The sequence below is a fragment of the Suillus paluster genome (genome assembly GCF_016628075.1).
Source record: "Suillus paluster strain FC165 chromosome Unknown EDB91scaffold_155, whole genome shotgun sequence".
NCBI lineage: Eukaryota > Fungi > Basidiomycota > Agaricomycetes > Boletales > Suillaceae > Suillus > Suillus paluster.
The window spans coordinates 1-14,978 of record NW_024537715.1 but is presented as its reverse complement, the minus strand read 5'-3'; the positions used below and the strand labels follow the sequence as shown (position 1 = coordinate 14,978).

Here is a 14,978-nt window from a genome sequence, read left to right as displayed (position 1 = left end):
CCAGTCCCACAGACGAAGCGACTTGTTGTCAGAGCTTATATTCTACATACTAAGATCGAGGCACGAGAACGTACGTCTAGAATTCGGACGTCTATACGGTGACTCAGTAAGTTTTGTAGCTCGTCTTTCTTGCTTCGTAGTATCGTACACTACTACCAGTAGTATTCGCAAGGTTTTTTTTGACTTGGCTTCTACTTCACACTCGTTCCGTGACCATGATCATCCGTCGTGTTTTCTGGCTCCAAAACAGTACCAATGGATAGACCGTCACCATACGTCGTCTGTCGGGCAAAACTGCTACAGGGCGTGTGGCGTCTGTAGTATGATCTTTGAACTCTCGATCGGGCGTGGTGCCGGGAATGGAATGAGCTTCGACATTTTACTGGAGGTTGAACACGGTCGAAGTGGGCTTGGATGGAGGGATTGTAAATGTCTTGCTCTAAGCTACAGAGGTGCGTGTAATGTGCGTTTTATGCTGCTTTACCGCACTCTTTTTTTCATAGACGCCCAGGACATCAGAGGTTGTCTGCTTCCACACCTCCATCAAGGCTGCAGCAAGAATGCTCCCTTCTATCATCCACGGCTTCCTCGAAAATGTAACCCTCGCTGTGCCTCTGCCCATGACTCCAACTTGTATCTCCACTGCATTCAAAACACGTCACCGCGCCTCAAATTGGTATACAGTGTAGCTGCCCCCCCGAATCTAGTTGCTAGTGCTCAAGGCCCGTCGAATGTCACAATCGCTATCTATCCTGCAGGGATACATGCACCATGAGCCATTTCTCATATGGAGCTGCTACTCCAGTGCATCACGAACAGTCACCTCTCGCGTACGTCGTTGCACATGTCTCACGAGACTGAGATTCATGTAGCTCATGATGCTATCACTCCAAATATCCATTCAACCCCCAAGGTGCGCGTATATAAAATGCACATTGAAGTCGAAAGGTCTCACCTCTCGCGTCCCAAACCGCTACTAGTTCTGCAACGGAGGACCTTCGACTTTCCAAGTCGCGTTTTATCTCACACTCTGTGGCGATATCTTTCTAGGGTACCACGACCTTCCTTCCGGCGTTCTGCTCATCGCACAATTCAGTCTTGACTTTTGGCAACTCCAGGAACTGGTTTCAGTCTTTCTCACCTGCTACCCCTCTGTCAAATCCGTCTCCATTGGAATTCTGCACCCATGCAAGTATTTAGCGGTGAAATCTGGTCATCACTTTTTCAAATTGGCGAGCTCTCACCATAGTCGAGGCCCTGCGGGCCCTGCGTCCAGTCGGTGCATGATTTCGGTCAATAAATCCTTGACCGCAGAGAGGTGACGGCCTCGGTGGGAGATTCACCACTATTTCCATCCCACGCGCTGGGCTCTCTGCTCCTTTCTATCAATTCCCTGTCTCCTTGTACCACAATTGCCGCACTCTCATGTCATGCCCCTTCATGGTCTTCAACACAATGCCGTTCTGAAAGTCCCGCAGACAAACCGCCTTGTCGTACGAGCCTGTGATCAAACATCGTCTATCGGGGAAGACTGCGACTGCGGTTATGGTATCCTCAATAACCTACAAACAGCCCGACCGGGTGTGGTGGCTAGAACGATGGGCTCAAATGCGTCATCAATTTTGGTGGAGCTCGATGGTGTTCCTATGCGTGAGGGCTTATTTTGGGTCAGACGGCTGTGGAATTTGACTCCGGGCAGTGGGGGTTCTCTCCGTACGAAGAGCGTGAGCGTGAAATTGACGGGGCCGTTGAGATTCTGAAATTCATACCCATCGTTCAGAGTTGCACTGGATTTTCTCTTCGTTCTTCCCCTTTCATGAAGATAGCTGAGGGAGCTTAGCAAAGCAGAAGTCTGGCGAGACTCTAGTATTCATGAAGATGACTGATGAACACACAGTACGACCATTAACATGAAATTTGCGCATCGATGTTTCTGTTTCTAGTACTACCCTCCAGATGAGTGCATTTCCCATCACCCAGCTGTACTCGTCGGGGCAACATCTACTATCCACTTTTTTCTGACATTCCTCTCACCTGTGACCTCACTTGACTTGGTGACTCGGGGTTTCATTGCCGGCGTCTCTGAACACATGTCGCTGACTGACAATCGTAAAACTATGTAAGTCAGGGCCCTCAGGAGATACTGGAGCAACCGCCAAACCCTGGTACATTTGATGGCATGTTTGCTGAATGTTTCTCGAGAAGCAGGTCCGATCTCCTCACACGCTATGATGCAGTGATAAAGAAAGTATTTGTCTGTCTTACGGATTCCATATTCTCGATGCTTTTCTTATCGCGAGCTTCTCGTAATCAGCCTGCTCTGGCGCTCCGATGCAACCCTCCTGGCATCCATGACATCCATCCTATGCCGAGGTCTTGGTAACCACACAAGCGATAGCCATATTCAGCCTGGTACCCCTTGCTGCCCCATATCCTCGGAAAAATCCCGGCACGTCCACAGTTGACATCGAGCTTATTTATGATCCTGCTCGTTCCTTCTGTGACGGCAAGCCAGCCCTCTATTTTGCAGCTATGAAGTTGTCCGTACGGCGCAGATGGCGGCCCTCATGACAACAATTTTTCACAATTTCCGCCAGATTACGGAGCGACTTTCTAACAGTGTTATAAATATCGATTCAAGGATGGTCATAATACGGAGAACGTCGTTCACAACGTCCGGTGAACGTGCACACATCTGACGAGAAATGCGAAGCCAAGGCCTCTCAGGAACCGGAGATTTATTCGTGCCCCACGACTCCATCGTGCCGCACATCAACTTCTCATGAGGTTCACAGTTCTTCTCGAGTCTGCGGAGATCATCATGCATTCTGGCTCAACCGTTTTCGCCTAAAGTAGGGCATCCGAGCAACACCTTTACGTTCACGCTGGAAGTCTCAGCCTATAAAACACCTGCCTGCTACTACTATGGCTTTGCCTCATTCCCTTCCACAAAATTCATCATGTTTACTTCCCGCTCTATCATGTTTGCGCTGCTCAGCTTCCTCGCTAGCGCCAATGCGTGCATAGATTGCCCAACCGCAATGAAGATCAACGGTAGTGTTGTGAAACTACAAGAGACTACCCCATACGGCACGCTCACACATTGCTTGTACGTCGCACCCACGCATCTTTATTGAAAAAAGTCACCGATAGGCTGGCAGTTACCTCGACAATGATACAGGAACGTCAGCATCCTGTATGTATTACACTGTAAGTGCTTTCTGGATATTTTGCAGCTTATTGTTGACATGCTAGCGCATTAGGCGAGTGGCAGCCTTCAAGTCGGGGTGCCGACTTGTCCGCATACAGTAGCTGTGAAGAATCACTGCTGAACGTGATGTGAAGAAGGTGGGGGAGACGAGATACCCAACAGGAGGAGCAGTGTTCGTTTGCAGACAGCCGGGTGTATGTCAGTACTTAGATCACCGTCTGTTACGAGAATTTCCAAATAGTCGCGTCCAATACCTTCAGTACTGCAACAAGGTCAGTACGGGTACCTCGAGGGAATTATCATCATTAGTTTCCAGCTTCCGGACTTACCCTCATGTTTGCTATGGCCAATTACTGCGCTGCGACGGCTCATGCGCGCCAACACTGTTGCCATTGCCCCGGATAATCTTTATAGTTGTGAGCAGACGAATTCCTGTCTGAGTTGAAAGCGTTAGAGGTGTGAGCAAAAGACAGGATCCCACTTACTTAGCAGTCGTAGACTTGGAGCAGGACTGAGATGTGCTCCTGTCGAGTCTGAACGTATGAGACGAGCCGGGGGAATTCGTGCCGCTGATAAGTCGATGTAGCTGACTCCTATACGAAGGGTGGTACTCTGCGCAAATGTAGGATTTCGTGGTTTGGGCCCTTGAAAGCGTGGATGTAAGGGTATTCGAAGGTTCCACAGTTTTTTTAGGATTACCTTTTAGATATGTTGGAATAGGATTGCGACTTGGAGGAGATGCTGGAGACATAAAGTTCACGGCGGGCAGATTCTGCCGCTCACTTTCAAATATGTATCTTTGGCGTGCGTTAAGAGGCGATGTAGCATGTGCTACATTTCGTGGCTTTAGACAGAAATTGTGTTCGACTTTTGCGACGCTTAGGACGTTCGTGTCGGACGTATTGTCATAACGTCAGATCACGCACGTCGTAAGCCTCGGTGACCGTTATGCAGACCAGATGGCAGGAAGACTCGAGGAAAACAGTAGTTAAAACGTTGACCGTGACGGTAAAACTCTTCCTACTAGGTGCCAAGGTATTCTCGCAGCCGCCCGACTGTAGATGTCGTGTTGTCGTGTTGTGACGCACGAGAGCGCAGTCTGGTTCTTAGCAATGCCAAGGGTATAAGCACTCTGATACCCTGCCACCATGAGATTGATCATTGCTACAGCCTGTTCACGAACATGAAGTGACTTACGACGGATCGCTTCGCTACAACCCTCCCATCGACAAGCTAGCAGTCATGCAAGTCATCGTCGCACAAGGAGGCACCGAGAGGCACCATAAGCTGAAAGGGCTAAGTATAGTGGTTACCATGGAGGGAGAGGGGACGGTGGTGTGGGCAGAGGGGGGCGAAGAGGCTGGGCATGAGGAAGGGGCAGGTGGTGGTGGTTGGTGCGGGGACTGAGGTGAAGTTTTCGGCGTTTGGGAGTGTGTTTAAGCTTTTTCGGGCGTTTGTGGAGGTTGCTTAGGCTTTGGGATGTTGGCGTGGGTTCGATTTGAATTTTTAGAGGTTCTATAGCTGGCATGAGTGATGTTGAAGGGTCGTCCCCGTTGAAGAGGTTGCATCTGTTGATGACCATCCTTCTGGCGTTGGGTATAATCTCAGTCATGACAGAATGATGGTCATGCAGTGTGATAGTCGGGGGTGTGAGAGAGCAGAAAGGACTGAAAATGACCACCTCAGAGGACAATGGCATTTTAAACACAAGGAACTCACCAGAGAAGGTACCCACGAAAGTAACCCATACACCCACCGTCTAATGCTGGTGTTTGGGTTTTAGCGGAAACGACTAATTTAATAGTTGGCGATTCACGTCATCGCCCACTATTACTATAGTTACTTATTGGGAAGGTCAGATGTCTTTCTTACGTGGAGCTGCTCACGCAGTCACTTCTCGCGTACGTCGTTAGCTCATGGTGCTATCACTCCAGACATCCCTTCGATTCTTAAGGTGCGTGTGCATAAGATGTACATTGCAGCTGAAAGGTCTCGCCTTTCGCGTCCCAACCCGCTAGTGGTAGTTCTACAACGGAGGACTTTCCACCTTCCAAGGCGCGTTTTTCACACAGTTTGTGGCCATATCTTTCGAGGGCACCTTCTCGTTGCACAATTCATTCCTCACCTTCGGCAACTCCAGGAACTTGTTTCGGTCTTTCTCATATGCTACCTCTCCCAAATTTGTTCCCATTATAATTTTGCATACGGGAAAGTACTGCTTAGCGGTGCAATACGGTCATCACTTTTTCAACCTTGGCGAGCTTTCACCGTAGTCAAAGCTATGCGAGCCCTCAGCCGTTCCCGCCGATGCAACGCCTACTACCAACTTTTATCATTTGTTTTTCTGACGTTCGTTTCACTTGACGCTCCACTTGACTTGGCGAGTTTCGTTGCCGTCGTCGGTAAATCCATGCCGCAGACTAACAATCGCCAAACTATATAAGTCAGGACGCTAAGGAGACACTGGAGCAACTCTTAAATACTGGTACATCTGATGGCAAGTTCGCTGAATGTTTCCTGAAAAGCCGGTCCAATCTCCCCACTCACTTTGATGCAGTTATCAGGCATGTGTTCTTTTGTCGTACGTATTCCATACTCTCAACGTTTTTCTTATCGCGAGGTTCTCGGAATAATCCTACTTTGGCTCTCTGAGTCTTCCGATGCAACCCTCCTGGCTCCTACTAGTATGTCTTCAAACCTATTCCGAGGTTTTGGTGACCACACCCAAGCGATAGCCTTCTTCAGCCTGCCGCCCATATCCTCGGCAGAAAGCCCCGGCACGTCCACGATCGACATCAGCCTTATAAATCATTCTACTCATACCTTTCGTGACGGTAGTCAGACCTCGACTTTGCAGGTGCGAAGTTGTCCGGACAGCGGAGACGGCCCCGTATGACCATAGTTTTCACAATTGCCAACAGTGTTATCTACATTTTATGAGGACAGAACGTTTGCTTCCGCGGACTCAAATCGTGTGATTCCCATGTGCGCGCTCCACTTGAGCTCCATATTTCCCTTACGTTTGGTGCCACTTTCGCAATCTAGATCGGGCCTCGGCGGACTTACAAGCTCCACTTACACTTCCACCCCTATCAAGCGGCGCATATCTCATTGACCAGTACAGTAATACCGAGACATGCTGGATTCTTCTCAGTTTTGGTACACTGTCGTCTGTATGAATACTTAGCACCACAAGGAGTACGCTGCCACACACTTCGGGCCTAAACTTCCTAGCTATTGAACGCTTCACAGTTCTTCTTGAGTCTGCTGAGATTCTCATGCATTTTGGCTCAACTGTTTTCGCCTAAAGTAGGGCATCTCAGCAACAAAGCGGGTTTCGCCTTTATGCTCACATAAGAAGTTTCAACCTATAAAACACCTGCCTGTTACTATGGCTTTGCCTCATTCTGTTCCACAAACTGCATGATGTTTACTTCCCGCTGCATCACCCTGGCGCTGCTCAGCTTCCTCGCTGGGGCCAATGCGTGTACACCTAAGTGCCCAGCAACAGTGAAGGTCTCCTATACTACGGCGAAATTAACCCAAACCATCCCACAAGATTACGGCGTAGAATGCGTGTGCGTACCCACACATCTTCATTGAACAAAGTAACTGATAAGCCGGCAGTTACAATTTGAGCGGCGTGTCCTGTGATTTTAACTCCGTAAGTGCTATCTAGATATTGTGCAGCTCATTGTTCTCTGTTGACATGCTAGCGATGGCATCAGGACGGCGGGCTTATAGATGGGGATCCAGCTTGTCCGAATAGTATACCTAGCTGCTGAACGTTTTGTGAAGAGGTGGGGGACACCAACAGGAGGAGCAATCGTCTGTAGACATTCGGGTGCACGCCAGTACTTAGACACTATCTATTGCGAGAATTGTTACATAGTCTTATCTTTCCTCGGCCAGTTGCATCTATCCCAATCCCCATTATAATCCCCCCCTCCTCGGGTGATGATAAGTGCTTACAATCATCCCGGAAATCAGCATATCAATATGTCATGGTAATCAATAAACCTCACCAGGACTGCCATGTGTGGGTCAACCTTGAAATTGTGTAGGCAATGGGCATTGTATAGAGACTAGAAGTCAGTGTCGATCCGGATTCCGGAGACACGTGATCCCTGACCTGTCCGGCCGGACTTTCGCCCTGAGCCTCGCCACTTGAGCGCTTGAGCACCCCGTTCAAAAGACTTTTTGTCCGACGTTCCTGTCTTGTTCCCCTCACCTGTGACCTCGCTTGACTTCAAGTTGGTGAGTTTCGTTTCCGGCCTCTATAAATCCATGCCGCTGACTGACAATCGTCAAACTAAGTCAAGAGACACTAGAGCGACTGTTAAACCCTGGTACTATTACATCTGATGAGATGTTCGCTGAATGTTTCCTGAAAGCCGGTCCAATCTCCCTACCCGCTTTGATCCAGTGACAAGGCAAGTGTTTTTCGGACTCCGTACTCTGAATGTTTTTTTGTCGCGAGCTTCTCAGAATCAGCCAGCTTCGACTCTCTGGGTCTTCTGATGCAACCCTCCTGGCCTCTACTAGTGTGTCATCCATTCTACTTCGAGGTCTTGGTAACAACAAAAGACACCAAAGACCAAAGCAATAGCCATCTTCAGCCTGGTGCATCTTGCCGCACCATATCCTCGGCAGAATGCCCCGGAACGTCCACAATCGACATCGGCCTTATATATGATCCTGCTCATGCCTTCCGTGACAGTAGCCAGGCCTCGTGTTTAGCCGCTATGAAATTATCCGGACGGCGGGGACGGCCTTGCATGTCCACAATCTTTCACAATTTTCAACAGTTTAATAACCGGAATATTTAAGAAGGATTACAAATATTGACTTGTCAACCGTACCCTGCGAAGTTCCTTGTTCACTACGAACCTTCTGCGGAAGATCAAAACCCAAACGTTGCTCAGGAGTTTGGGCATCCATGAGGCGAGCGTCATCGATTCAAGAATAGTCATATTACGGAGTGTGTTGTTTGGCAAGTCGCGATGTCCGATGAACGTGCACATATCTGACGAGCAGTGCGAAGCCAAGGCCTGGGAACCGGTGATTCATTCGTGCCCCACGACCCCATCGTACCGCACTAATCTCCCTTCGAGTACTTGCCACATCAGACGACGTTCACGGTTCATCTCGAGTTTGCGGAGGTTATCATGTATTCTGGCTCAACTATCTTTGCCCGAAGTAGGGTATCTGAGCAGCAAAGCGAGCCTCGCCTTTACGCTCACATTGGAAGTTTTAACCTACAAAACACCTGCCTGGTACTATGGCTTCGCCTCATTCCCTCCACAAGCTCCATCATGTTTGCGCTGCTCAGCTTCCTCGCTGGCGCCAATGCGTGTATACAGTGCTCAGCCACATTGAAGGTCGGCAACGGTGCCATGGTGAAACTATACGATACCATCCCACAACACCACCTCACAGTTTGCATGTGCGTCGCACTCACAAATCCTCATTGAGCAAAGCAACTGATAGGCCAGCAGTTACGATGACGAGAGTAGCGACGGAACAGTGTTCTGTCACTATCACACCGTAAGTGCTTTCTGGTTATTCATTGTTCTCGGTTGACATGCTAGCGATTGCATCAGGATAACGGCAAGTTTGTAGATGGATATGAGTCTTGTCCACATACAGCAACTGTGAAGGATCACTGCTCAACGTGATGTGAAGAGGTGGGAGAAACGAGACACCTAGCTGTTAGGAGAATTGTCAAATAGTCTTGTCTTGCAGTTGCATCATCCCGTCCCCCTATTAAAATGGGTGATGATCAGTATTTACAATCATCCCGCAAATCAGCCTATCAATGGCATGGTAAACAGTGCTGTTTTTGATACTCCTCTGAATCTCACAATACCTTATAGGCTTATACCTCACCATGTGGAATTAATGATGGACCCGAGAATCTTTGGACTGGGCTCGGGACACGTTCAAGTTGTTATGGAAAGCGAGCGATCAACTCAACGAGAGTGAAAGCCTCGCAACCACGTCACACCTTACTTTCAATGCCATCACCCATGCAACTGCGATGCCACTCCATCTTAATCCGTGCCTTCCTCGACAATATAGCCCTCGTGCTCCTCTCCCCATGGCTCCAGCGTGTATCCCCACAGCTTTCAAAATTCGTCACCTCGCTTCAAATTAGTATATGGTGCAGGCAGTCCCCCGGAATCTGTCTGCTAGTGCTTGAGGCCCGTCGAACGTCACGATCGCTATCTATCCTGCAGGGATACATGAATCATGTCCTGCTCCTCTTGCAAAGTGGTCGAGCTACTGCTCCAACACTTTACATTGTAACCTGTCCAAGTGGTCACATGACTCACATCGAGTACATCATTGCCCTGGTCACATTCTCATGAAACTGGAATGCATTTAGCCCGCGGTATCACTCTGGGCATCCATACAACTCCTGAGGTGCGCGTGCATCGGATGCACAATGCAGCCGAATGGTCTCGCGTCCCGCGCAAAGTGCTACCAATTCTGCAACCGAGGACTCTCCGGACTTTCCGCCTTTCAAGGCGCATTTTGTCCTGCGCTTTGTGGCGATACCTTTTTTTCCAGCGCTCTGCTTGTCGCTCGATTCAGTCCACAGTTTCGCTAACTCCTGGAACCATCTGTTACCAGCTCCATCGGGATTCTGCACCGTACAAGTAGCGGGTTCAATACGGTCGCTAATGATTTACATTCTACTAACCCTGGCGAGCTCTCACCGCAGCCGAAGCTATGCGAGCCCTGCGTTCAATTATTGACCGACTGTCACTACGATTGTTTTGCCACACGGGTCACAACTATGGTGGCCCGCGTTTTTGTTGTCAGTAGCACAACGAAAATGAAATCAGCTTGATGGTCTACTGGCGTTGACTTTTGAAGCCTGTTACTGACGAAAACTATTGCACAGAGTTTCAATGTAGGCTCCATGTCTACTTTTTCAAAGACAGTGGTAGCTCAAAGTGTTCCTCGAAAACGTCAGGAACCCCGTCTTTATCTCCCTTGTGTCACGGCAATCCTGCGATTCGGGATGTCCATCTACGCTTCAAGAGACCGTGAAACCTGAAGTACATTGGACAACCTAGCCACCGCATCTTTGTTGCAGTTGCGACACTGATGTTTCTAAGGTATTCATGTCCCAAAACTCAAACGTTGCGCATGAGTTTTGGCATTTATGGGGTGGCCATGATGAGCTTCGTCGATTCAAGGATGGTCATATTACGGAGAGCGTTGTTTAAGAAGTCACAACGTCCGATGGGTGTGCACATATGTATCTGACGAGCAACGCGAAGCCAGGACCTCCCAGGAACCGGGGATTCATTCGTTCTTCACGACCCCATCGTCATGACGTTCATAGTTCCCCCCGAGTCTGCGGAGATGATCACGCATTCTGGCTCAACTTTTCTCGCCTGACGTAGGGCATCTCAGTAGCAAGCTAGCAACGCCTTTATGTTCGCACTGGAAGTTTCAGCCTATAAAACACCTGCCTACCCCTATGGCTTTGCATTCCCTTCCACAAACTCCATCATGTTTACTTCACACTTCATCATCTTTGCGCTGCTCAGCTTCCTCGCTGGTGCCAATGCGTGTGTACAGTGCCCAGCCACAGTGAAGGTCGATGGTAGTGTCATGAACCTATACTATACCTACCCAGTAAAGCAGCTCACATTGTGCACGTGCGTCACACCCACACGTCTTCATTGAACAAAGTAACTGACAGGCCGGTAGTTACAATCTCCAGATTAGTTATGGGGGCGACTAGCGATGACTCAGTAATGTCCTGTAATTATTACACCGTAAGTGCTTTCTGGATATTGTGCCCCTCATTGTTCTCGGTTGACGTGCTAGCGATGGCATTAGGAAAACGTGAAGTTTCCAGATGGGCATGAGTCTTGTCCGCGTACAGCAACTATGAAGGATCACTGCCGAACGTGATGTGAAGAGGTGGGGGTGACGAGACACCCACCAGGAGGAGCAATGCGCATCTGCAGATCGTCGGGTGTATGCCAGTACTTAGACACCATCTGTTATGAGAATTGCCAAATAGTCTTTTCTTGCCTCTGCCAGTTGCATCATGCCAACCCTCTATTAGAATACTCCCCAGGTGATGACAAGTACTTACAATCATCCCGGACATCAGCCTATCGATGCCATGGTAAACTTTTTGATACTCCTCCTTCAAAATACCTCACCATCCCACAGCGCGGAATTCACGACGGATCCGATAATCTTACGACTGGGCTCGGGTTGTCACCCCACTCGACAGCTCTCCTTCGTTAGCTAAACGCTTCCGTCCTATGAGAAACTGGGAAGATTAAAAGCAAAAATCTATACCCTTCGTTCAGCATTAAAATCGATGACAGGATCAACGCACCTGCGACGGCATTCCGGAGAAAGGGATAAGTATTCGCAGGATCTGAAAGGGGAGCTACTGGCAGTGCCTCTCGAGTCCATGTGGGAGTGCCGCAGTCGTGCAAGTAGATAGGTTTGCGGGCCGCGGAGTTGCCTTTTGTGGACACCTTGCATAGTCATGGGTTGAAACTCTACCATTTGGACATCCTAGTGTAACATTCTGCCTGCTCACGCGTACAACGCGATGGCTTCAGGTAGCCCAGATGACTCTGGTCGGCAAGCTATCCTTCCATGGACACCAGGCGATGCGTCTGAGACTGCAACCGAAGCTCTCCAAGCATTGGACACTTACAAGAAGAAGGATCCATCCAAAGGTCAGCATCGGTTCGATCAGCGCGTCTATATCTGTAACACACCTAGTATGCAGTGGTGGTTCGCTTCAAGGCAGTCGGTAATGCACCGATTATGAGGCAGAACTTCTATAAGATTACTGCCTCCAACCGTTTCCAGGCAGTCATACAGTTTTTGAGGAAAGAGCTGAGCTGGAAAGCCGGGGATCCACTGGTTAGGATTGATAGCCTTTCTCTGTGGTCGAGCTAACCTCGTCCTAGTTCACATATATCAACCTCGCATTTTCTCCCGCTCCAGACGATACAGTGTCTAATTTGTACAAGGTAACGTGCCTAGCTCTTGTCAGGGAACGTCTCCTGATTGCTGTTGAAGTCGTTCGCTACGGAAGGACATCTGATAGTCAACTACAGGTTAGTTTCTCGATATTTGCGTGCATGATGCGTTGATACGACTGTATACTTCAGCACGACGGCTGCATGGGGGTAACGCTCTTGCCGATGAGCGATGTCTTGTATTTTCTTTTGTTTTGCGCACAATTGTGTCACCACCCAACCATACACTCGCCACGGTTTAATACGAATTCTTCGTTTCGCTACTTCTCTTCGAGGGCCATGCACCAATCTTATCGAAGATTAGAATGACATACATCGTCGACATGCACGATAAATACTCTATTTATACTTTCCCCCTGCACATGCTTATCATTGTGCGCTACCATACTGGATGACGAAATTCTTTCTAGGACTAGGCTTCAATGGAATTTCCTCGCCTGTGGCAACAATCCCGTTGACCATGGTATCCTCTTCCTCGTCATCAAAGGCCATATCTTCATGTGCCCAGCGCAAGAGCATAGTCTCACCAACGCGAAAGCGATTTGGCTTCAGGTATGACCTGACCAGTCCCCGCAATCGGGCATACAACAACCTTGTTGCAACGATCAGGATAGAACTTGCGTGGATTGTTCAGTTCTGTGAATGGTCGGTAGCATTGACACTCACCTAGTCACAAGTAGGATAGTTGTTGGTGACCACGAGTTGCGATCTGGTGGTGGAATAAACTTCTGTTCGCCATCTTGTTCGTCGGTAGGATTCTCATCTGGGCTGCTGTTACCCGACTTCTCATCATTACCTTCGTTTTCATTTCCTTCGTCACTGCCCGTATCGACGTTACGACCCGTGCGCCCGTCTCCTGAGTGTTCGTTGTCCGTCTCGCTTGCGTCGCTCTCTCCATTCTTGAAAATGGTGCTGTTCTTATCGGTGTCCACATTCCTTTTCCGTTTGGTTTTGCCCCCGAGCAGCCCTTCCTCTTGCAGGAGTTCATATCGTTTCGGACGACCGTTATCTGAAGCTACTATCTTCCAAGACTCCACAAGCTCTTGATCACATGCATGAAGTGACTCCCATGTCAAGCGGCGAGCACAACCACTGACATGCACGAAATCGAGTTCCTGCCAAGTACGTTCTGCGTATCGTCAACAACACGGACTGAAGACACTCACATCCGTGTGCGTTCTAGGCAGAAATACAAAGTTTATCACAAGACCCCCGACATCGGCTGAAAGGTGACCTTCAGGATCGCGAACACTTTCAGAATTAGTCACAAATCTACTCACGAGATCGAATATTATGATCAATGACTATGAGTCGCCCGGCGTCCGACGTAAGATCATGGCTGGGCCTTCGGCCAGCAATCGGAGTATCAGACATCGTCTGCAGGCGTTCTGCATTGGCTGGGAATTTCTCGTCTTCGAGAAACAAACTCGTACTCGACACTAAGACATATTAGATGAACACCGCACTTACTCTTCCCCTGCGAAGTTTATGAGTAATGCACATCGACTTTGTGCACATGATAAGCACCCTCACCAAGTGCTCGCCGAGATCAATGCTATTGCTATAAGGCGAGGTCAAAGTAGCTTCATCTTCCACGACTTTCGCTAGATCGTGCACGAGTGTGCACAGGTCATGCTGAATCGTGCTCAAATCGAAGTTGCATATCGCGGGAAGCGACTCGACTTGGGACAGCTCCGAGAGTTGCATAGCAGGAGCCGCTGAGACCCAAGGTGTAAAAACGAGCGATATCAAGGCCCTGCGAGCGCGAGAGATCATAGTGGAAGCTCAACCTGTCACACCTTCCTAAGTGCATTCTTCGATGCTGCATCTTATGGGTGTCAAGAATATTAATAGCTCCAGAGTCCACGAGCCACATACTTACTAGTAGTATCAGAACTTCTCTAAGCGGGTCCGAAGCGGGCGCCGCGAGTCTCCCTTATCTAGTATCGTGGGCGGAACTGTTGGGGGCGTTTTGTTGGCAGATTCAGGAGAGCTACTAGTAGTAGAATCTGGCAGGTCTTGCCCGGATAGCGGTAACCAACACCCAACGTTACGTAATGACACAAAACTTTCACGATTGCCGTTCAAGAAATTCTATTCTTGTTCCGCTTCGAATCAAGCTTGCTCAAGCTTCAAGCACAATAGAATTCACCAATCAAAATATCTTCCGGGATAGCAAGTAGGTCTTTGATTATATACACTACCTTGCATCTTTACAGCTGTGTGCGAAATTAATGACATTTTTGGGCGCGCGTGACAAAAAAGGAAATCTCCCTGTAAACCATTCGAACGACGTTTGACGCCAGCAGATATCGAAAATGACGAACTTTTACCTTGTTCCATCGCCTATACGACATGCTTAACAGAAGAATAAGCAAAGATATGAAAGAATGTGCACTTAGCCTCTGGGATCAGGGTTAGAGCTCAAGGATATCTGTGAGGTGCTCGGTGTTTCTCGGGCCAGCTGGCGAAAGATCTCTGAAGAACTCGGCACTACTGTAGAGTTACGACCGTAACTTCGTCACGCGTCCCACCCCACAGCGAATCGAACCTATTTGATGTGACGGTCACACTAAATTTTGGGGAGCGAAGCTATTTTGTGACAAGCGGTAAAACAGGAAAAATCGCCAACAAAATCGCTACAGACTAGTTAGCACTAACTTAGCAGTGCGACCAAAAATCCTTATATAGGGTATTGGCTATGCATCTGCGCTGTCCTCTCCCTCACCTGT

The 14,978-nt window shown here is 48.9% G+C and overlaps 5 protein-coding genes across 5 annotated transcripts; 3 read left to right on the top strand and 2 right to left on the bottom strand.

The window, feature by feature from the left end:
• Window positions 1-3,322: 3,322 nt before the first annotated feature.
• On the bottom strand, window positions 3,323-4,823 carry EDB91DRAFT_1087925 (uncharacterized protein; the record flags this gene model as incomplete). The annotated part of the gene is made up of 10 exons (XM_041316315.1): window positions 3,323-3,465; window positions 3,541-3,594; window positions 3,697-3,855; window positions 3,911-3,952; window positions 3,995-4,055; window positions 4,138-4,231; window positions 4,300-4,382; window positions 4,409-4,444; window positions 4,483-4,498; window positions 4,525-4,823. 10 exons carry the CDS (start codon window positions 4,821-4,823, stop codon window positions 3,323-3,325), a joined length of 987 nt encoding a protein of 328 aa, XP_041169897.1.
• Window positions 4,824-5,119: 296 nt separating this feature from the next.
• Window positions 5,120-5,748, top strand: EDB91DRAFT_184663 (uncharacterized protein). The gene has a single exon (XM_041326355.1). It carries the CDS (start codon window positions 5,181-5,183, stop codon window positions 5,652-5,654), a length of 474 nt encoding a protein of 157 aa, XP_041169896.1. The 5' UTR covers window positions 5,120-5,180; the 3' UTR covers window positions 5,655-5,748.
• Window positions 5,749-6,580: 832 nt separating this feature from the next.
• EDB91DRAFT_1173601 (uncharacterized protein) lies at window positions 6,581-7,153 on the top strand. The gene is made up of 3 exons (XM_041320299.1): window positions 6,581-6,789; window positions 6,839-6,875; window positions 6,940-7,153. The coding sequence occupies exons 1-3, from the start codon at window positions 6,635-6,637 to the stop codon at window positions 6,994-6,996; spliced, it is 249 nt and encodes an 82-aa protein (XP_041169895.1). The 5' UTR covers window positions 6,581-6,634; the 3' UTR covers window positions 6,997-7,153.
• Window positions 7,154-11,807: 4,654 nt separating this feature from the next.
• Window positions 11,808-12,400, top strand: EDB91DRAFT_1255779 (putative ubiquitin-like modifier; the record flags this gene model as incomplete). The annotated part of the gene is made up of 5 exons (XM_041324038.1): window positions 11,808-11,937; window positions 11,991-12,127; window positions 12,175-12,237; window positions 12,287-12,324; window positions 12,379-12,400. 5 exons carry the CDS (start codon window positions 11,808-11,810, stop codon window positions 12,398-12,400), a joined length of 390 nt encoding a protein of 129 aa, XP_041169894.1.
• Window positions 12,401-12,615: 215 nt separating this feature from the next.
• EDB91DRAFT_1255778 (uncharacterized protein) lies at window positions 12,616-14,022 on the bottom strand (the record flags this gene model as incomplete). The annotated part of the gene is made up of 6 exons (XM_041324037.1): window positions 12,616-12,862; window positions 12,913-13,361; window positions 13,413-13,468; window positions 13,527-13,685; window positions 13,717-13,723; window positions 13,780-14,022. 6 exons carry the CDS (start codon window positions 14,020-14,022, stop codon window positions 12,616-12,618), a joined length of 1,161 nt encoding a protein of 386 aa, XP_041169893.1.
• Window positions 14,023-14,978: the final 956 nt, after the last annotated feature.